Here is a 6,769-nt window from a genome sequence, read left to right on the forward strand (position 1 = left end):
TGAGCCCTTGACTTTCACTGTTTGTCCCGAGTGTCTGTTATCCAACCGTGTCTGATATAGGATTAGTGACGAGAGATTTGTTAATTACGACGCCTCCTGACTAACAAGCTTATGTTTCCCAGAGGGCAAGCTAGTTCACAACCCTTCAGTGGATGTTTTTTTTTTTTTTTACAAATCAAATATGCTTCAGGGAAATCCAACTGACACGGAGACAATCAGAAGGTTTGCAGATTTTATTAGAAATTCCAGTTTTCACAATGATAATGGCCAAGGAGAAAGAATCCTGCTGTGTTGTGTTTCACTGGCCGTGCTGCTGTCCATTTCAGGTTCCTGTTTTTGGTCCTGAAGTGGGATGTTTGGTCCAGGCATCACACCGTCCTCACTAGCTGCAGCTAGCACAGGGCTGCAGGCCGTTCTCGTTGCAGGAAGTGCACTTTAGGGCTTTGAAGGAGTCCGTAAAGCAGTTGCGGAACACGGACATCTTGCTGCCATGGCACATTGAGCACGGGATGAAGGCGAAGCCTCCGCAGGTCTGGCACGTCTGGGGATGCTGAACCCTCTGAGAGACGATGAAAGTGTAGTTTTAGTTTCTGGATAAAGGCTTCAAATGCCAACAGTGCCTATGTTCCATGTGCAGATAAAGTCCAGGTTTAAAAAAAAAAACTTTTTAACAAGATGTAATCAAATCTGTGAAAAGCAATCTTTGAAATTATGGTGTTACTGTGATTAAGGCAGACTTTATATATCTTTTTGCAGGCCACAGTGATTTCTTTCAACGCTCGTTGTTTTTAAATTCAGGCAGATTTTGCAAAATGGACTATCAAATTGTTTGGCTTTCATTTTTAGTTGTTCAAAAGTATTCACACTCTGTACATCTTTTCACATTTTGTTACATCGCATACTCTAACTTCAAAGAGTACTTTGTTGGGATTTCATTTGATAGAACAACACAAAAGTTGAAGGGAAGCGGTAGGGCACGTTCTCATTGCCCGTTTGTAATTTGTTTTTCATTTGAATTGAACAAATTTGTTTTATTTTAACAGGGGTGTGTAGACTTTTCTATCCACTCAGTGTGGACACAAAGCTAGCACTTTGCATTGCTTTGAACATACCGTCCCCACTGTAAATAAAGGTAGTGGCAGTATCATCCTGTGGGGAATGATTTTATTTAACAGGCACAGGTATTCAAAATACAGACTCAGTAGATGAAATACAAAATTCCACATTCTTCAGAATATTTTATTTTTTAACTGAAAACGAAGTATCCCTTTCCTCCATTTCACCATTATGAACCATTTAAGTTTATCAAACAGGTAAATGTGACAAAATGAGAAAAGTTGAAAGGGGTTTATTGTTTTCAAGGCCCTCAAAGTAATTTCCCCCCCCCCCTCTCTGCTTAGTTTAACATTTAAAAGACAGAGTACACTGTGATCCTCTCCTCATCCACTACACAGAAAATGAGTGCATTTCCCAAAATGCCAGTCTCCTATTGTTGCGCAGAATTAACATTCAAAATAGTTTGGTGTTCATGCTTGCAAACACACAATCACCAATGTTTTTGGACAGTTTCAGGCTAATTTTTGCATGCATGACCTTTCAGGGCGGCACCCTTCTAATTGCCCTCGGGGGCTAAAAAAAAAAAAAAACAACAGCTATGACTTAAATGTCATTGTAGTTTTGGATCTAGTTTTAGTTTCTTTTTGGAGGGAATTTGAATTCAAAATTAAAGCAAAGGATGAGGAAGGCCAACCACAGCTGAGGGGGAAGCTGAAATATTTATTTTTAGGGATTATAGTTCACACTATGGAGCCAAATGCATTGTGTAAAATCAATAAATAACGGCCCCTCTATTACAGATGCCTTTATATTGATGTGCATGAAATTTATAGCTCCTTTCCACATGCTTTATTGATGACACAGTGAGTGAGAGGAGCTTATTGTTCTTGTTTGCACTCAATTCAATTGTTTGCTTTAGGACATGGAAATTTTGCTGGTATAATGATTACGCCAATAAATCTCAAAGCAAACAAATGAATTATGTATTGTTAGTCTGCATCAAACTGAAACTGGGGGGGGAAAACACACTTCCAGCTAGTTCATCTATTTGCCCACAATCTATAATTAATAATATAATTTTCAAATCTGGCTGCAGGGGAAACCTAACCTCGATTTTTGTCAGTAGATCTTGCAGCTCTCCTGATTCGTTCATGCCAAGTATTTTCTCAGCACCCTGCAAAACAAGTTACAAACCATCAGACGCGCATGAGACCGACGCCTGGAGCTGCTACGAAGCAGCGTGCGGGACTGACCCCAAAGTAGTGTCCGTCAATGAACACGACTGGCAGCGAGGGGGCTTCGCCGACACGTCTGCACCGCTCCTCCAGCTCCTTCCCGTACTCGCTGTCCAGAGCGATGTTCTTCTCCACAAACTTCAGCCTGTGGTTTTGGAAGATCTTCCTGACCAGCTCGCAGCGCTCAAAAGTGGTCCTCACCACCCGGAAACTCGTGGTGTAGATCACTATGCGCCCAAACTCGAGTGGTAAATGCGCCTGAGGAAGGTCGAAAATGAAAGGTGAGAGCGTTACATCATGAGTAAAGTTGAAACGTTGCTCCTTGGCTGCACTGCACTGTGGATTGTGTTACTGATGTCCTTCTTCCTCACCCTCAGCTAATTAAAATACAAGTAAACATGTTTGTTTGTTTTTTCCGCGTTTAGCACTGAGTTTATTCATCAAGAGTTTGTTTTAGGGAACCAAATTGTGCTTTTAATATCTGAAGAATTCAATATCACATCAACAGCTAACTGAGAAACTTGAACCCATAGAAGGCAGGCTTTCATAACCCAGAGAAATGATCAAAAGTAAATAATTGTAACCAGTACGTTTATCTAAACATAAAACACACTTTAGAAATAAAATGCTTCCTTGGCTGCCCTGAATCTAGTCATGATTGCTGCTTTAGGTTATTTAGGACTGATGGAATTATTTGATTGACCTGAAGAGTAAAAGAAAAGCTTTTTTTGGGGGGGGCGGGGGGGGGATTGTTTTTAACCTTATTAAAAACTCAGAACTCCATAGCTGTGTCTCAAATACATGCATAAGTTGTGAATTAATCTGTCAGAGGCGTAAAAAGCTATAGCGTCATCGTCTGGCTTTATCTGTTTGTTAAAAGGTATAATAACCTTCATATCAGTAAGTTTTTTAAATTTAAAATAAGTACATAAAAATGTTCTAAACAAAATCTCTCACTCATTATGTCACAGTATAAATGCACCTCATTCCAACACAGCAGCACCATTCACCTCCACTGTCACCTTCATTAAATCCTAGTCCTGCAGCAGAAGGAAGTCCAGGTTTGCCTAATTTACATAGAAAAACTCCCTCAACTCCTGTCAGAGATCTTTAGAGTTCATCCCCTTTTCTCCTTGTCAGCAGATGCGGTAAATGACTTCTAACTGGATCTCAAGCAGCTTGTGTTCTGTTACTTTGTGATCTTGATTTCCAAAATGAAATACAATATTTAATTTCATCTCCACAGAAAACGTGAGCAATAGTGTAGTTCTTTCCCTCCTTAGACCAGTAAAACACTTCTGACATTGGGTTTGGTTAAAACTGCAGTATATAACTTTTATTTATTTTTTTAAATATATGTTTTTGACATATTTGTTATAATTATCATTATGTGGTAATAAGACATGTCATCTGTGGGGGGAAAAATGAGCTCCTATAGTGATTACCAATAGTAACTCCAGAAATACACCACTCAGTTAAAATCAACCAATCAGAATCAGGAGGAGGGTCTTACCACTATCAATCACACTAGTGTATGCGCCCATTGCATCCTGCCTCGTGTTCTCTGCAGCGCTGCAGCTGGTTCATCAAAACACAGGCTGCCATGTCTGCTTAGGCTAGTTAGCATAGCTGCTGATGTGGAGGATAAATGGTTTTCCTGGAGCACTAAGTTGTTTCTCTGCCATTAGCACATTTAGCTGTGTGTACACGAGGATTATTGACAGACCTTCCTTCAGGCTCTGATTGGTTGCTTTTGACCGGGAGTTGTGCATTTCATCAGACATCTTCACAACATGGTGGCAGTTTTAAAAAATGTGGAAAAGTCAGCAGCTTTAACTCAAAAAATTAGTGGTTTTAGCCCTTGGGATGGCTTTACTTCAATATCATCTCAAAATTGTTACATAAGAAGGCATGGACACAACGGGCAGCTTCTTTAACAACATGGTTTACCTTCCTTGTGCAGAAAGTGAAGGACTTTCAGCTTGACAGCTGTTCTTTCAACAGACTTTGACAGATGTGTAGACTGTAAAATTACCTACTTTATGCAAATTAGTTTATTTGTGTAATGAAATATTTTATGTTTATGAAAAATTTAATTATTGGAATTCAATAGCTGTTTAAATCTGACCCTGTTTGTACCCTCAAAAACATTTACAAGTTAGTTAGTTTAACAAAGTTAATTGAATGCCATTATCCCTGTTTGGAGGCCCTTGGCTATGATTTGACCCAAATAAACCGATTTTCTAACTAGATTTATGATAATTACATATCTACCATCTTTTTAAAATGGGATTTCCCCCCCCTTTTTTTGTAAATATATGTTTGAAGTAAATAATTTGCATTGGGTGCTTCAGACTTAACTGAAGAGTTTCAAAATCCTGAATAACTTTTACATTCATATGACATCATTCAGTTGGTGAGCACACAGGCTCAGTGTTGCCTTGGAGCGACATGCAGCAGACGGTGCTGTGATACTAGAAAGCAGTGCTGAATTCATTAACCTGATTAGTTTCACCTGAAACACTTAATGAAATGGATCATTAATCTTTAATTGTTGTGTGAGCTCATCCTCGCTTGGGAGCGCTTGTTCTGGTTCGCCTCAAAAAGCGCTTTTGAAAAGTATTTATAGAGCTACAACTTCAAATTTGTCACTTTAAAACCACAAACATCAATACGTTTGTTGGAATTTTTTGTGACGGATAAACAGTGCTACCTGTATTATGACGTACAACAAAATTTAGCTAATAATTGTATTAAACACAACTAAGTCAAATGTTTTTGTAAAACTACCCTCAGTTGCTAGTCTGTAGGGTATGAATCTACTAGCCTCGCTAATATAGTCTACAATTTATGCCCACTCTTTATTGTAACAAAGCTCAAATTCAGAGAGACGTCATGAAGACCATCTGTTTACAGCACTTTTAGGTCTTTTTATTTTTTAATTTCATTGCAGCTTTCATTACCCTGTCCAAACATAAACCTCCACCTGGATCTTGAACATTTTTTAGCCTCTACTACAATTTCTTACAAGATTGAAAATCCTCCCCACAGCAGCATGGTGCCTCCACTATGTTTCACCATGGGGATGGTGATACCCTGTGCCAGTCTTCCAACACACATAGAATTTCTCCTGCAGAGGGGTTCAAAGGTCAATCTTTCTCTCACCTGATCAGCACTTTTATTGAGGAGCATCAGAGTAACAGAGGCCGAATATATTGTTTGCCCATCGTTTTTTTTTTCTAAAAAAAAAAGGCACTAAAAGTCACTAAACCGCAACTGTGCACTACTTTCTGCTACTGCTAGTGTTAGTCCATTATAGAAATAAATGAAATATCATGAATTTTTGAGGTTGTAATTTAGCAACATTTGAATGTTTTTTTTCAGAGGCACTGCAGCTTCTATATGCAGCTCAGAAAAAAAGTCTTAAGACCACTAAGGCAATAATGTGATTATGGCCAACCGGTACTTACACCATCAGGAAGGTTCTCAAAGAGCGCCTGACCTGCGCTGACTTTGTGTTTGACCCCTCGAACCGTCCCGTTCTTGCTGAGAATGTTGACCCTCTTGGTGGTGAACGTCCAGTCCTTGGTGGCCCCGGCGTACATGAGCAGCTCATCAGGCTCACTCTCGCTGTCGTCCAGCTCCGAGCCCAGGAATCCGTACAAGTTTCCCTGGATGTCTCCAGACGTAGAAGGGGTGCTGGCCCGCTCGGCATCTGAGCTGCTAGTGCAATCTGAATCCAGGGAGTCTGAGGGCCCCTCATCTTTGAACATCTCCTTCAGGACCCTTCCACTGTTCCCTGAAGCCACCCGGAACCTCACCCGCCTCTGTGGCTTCTCCGGTCCTTCCATCACTACTGTCCCCTCCATCACGACCTCTCTGCCACGTTACATGGTCCAGCAGCACACTGCAGTTCAGCTCCTTCCCTCTCATTCGGAGGTAAACATTCAGCTCAGACACGGTATTTTGTTTGCCATGGATTAATACCACGTTTAATCCTCGCTGTGTGAAGGGATCTAAAAACGACTGGGAGCCAGTAAGCTGCCTTGCAGTCACATTGACTCAGCCAGTAAATAATGTATGCACTCCTACCATGGTAACCCAGCAGGTTTATCTCAAGTAAAGTGATAGTGTTCGTTGAATTATTTATCACAGTTTACGGAGTTTTCACTGAAGCTTTGACAGAAACTTTACGTTCTTAAATCAATAGAACAAATAATTAGCTGCCTTGAAAGAAGATTATAAAACGATCTCAGATAATTTTGTGGTGTGAATGCAGCAGTTTTAAATCTTTTACCAATATGAAGCCAACTTCTATTTCCTGCTGCATGACAGACACCTTTAATTTGTCATTGCAATAAAACTGAGGTATTTATCTTACTTTATTGCAAATATTTACTCATTGAATTTGAGCGCAGTTTTGTTGCAAATTGGTTATCATAGAACATTTTTAAACTGAAAGTTTATTAGCATTCATC

The 6,769-nt window shown here is 39.9% G+C and overlaps 1 protein-coding gene across 1 annotated transcript; it reads right to left on the reverse strand.

Moving 5' to 3' along the window:
• Positions 1-218: 218 nt before the first annotated feature.
• Positions 219-6,374, reverse strand: grxcr1a (glutaredoxin and cysteine rich domain containing 1 a). Its single transcript, XM_008420544.3, has 4 exons — positions 5,762-6,374; positions 2,310-2,549; positions 2,165-2,230; positions 219-559 (listed from the first exon to the last, which is right to left on the reverse strand). Exons 1-4 carry the CDS (start codon positions 6,158-6,160, stop codon positions 383-385), a joined length of 882 nt encoding a protein of 293 aa, XP_008418766.1. The 5' UTR covers positions 6,161-6,374; the 3' UTR covers positions 219-382.
• Positions 6,375-6,769: the final 395 nt, after the last annotated feature.

This window comes from Poecilia reticulata, chromosome 10 (genome assembly GCF_904066995.2).
Source record: "Poecilia reticulata chromosome 10, P_reticulata-male-v2, whole genome shotgun sequence".
Taxonomy (NCBI): domain Eukaryota; kingdom Metazoa; phylum Chordata; class Actinopteri; order Cyprinodontiformes; family Poeciliidae; genus Poecilia; species Poecilia reticulata.

Bases quoted from the DNA above. Each gene is read 5' to 3' on its own strand.
- grxcr1a (XM_008420544.3), bottom strand. From the start codon at position 6,160: ATGGAGGGGACAGTAGTGATGGAAGGACCGGAGAAGCCACAGAGGCGG. The intron at 2,550-5,761 runs GTAAGTACCGGT...GACCTTCCTCAG, and splicing joins TTGAGAACCTTCCTGATGGT to GCGCATTTACCACTCGAGTT. The intron at 560-2,164 runs GTTAGGTTTCCC...ATCGTCTCTCAG, and splicing joins ATCTACTGACAAAAATCGAG to AGGGTTCAGCATCCCCAGAC.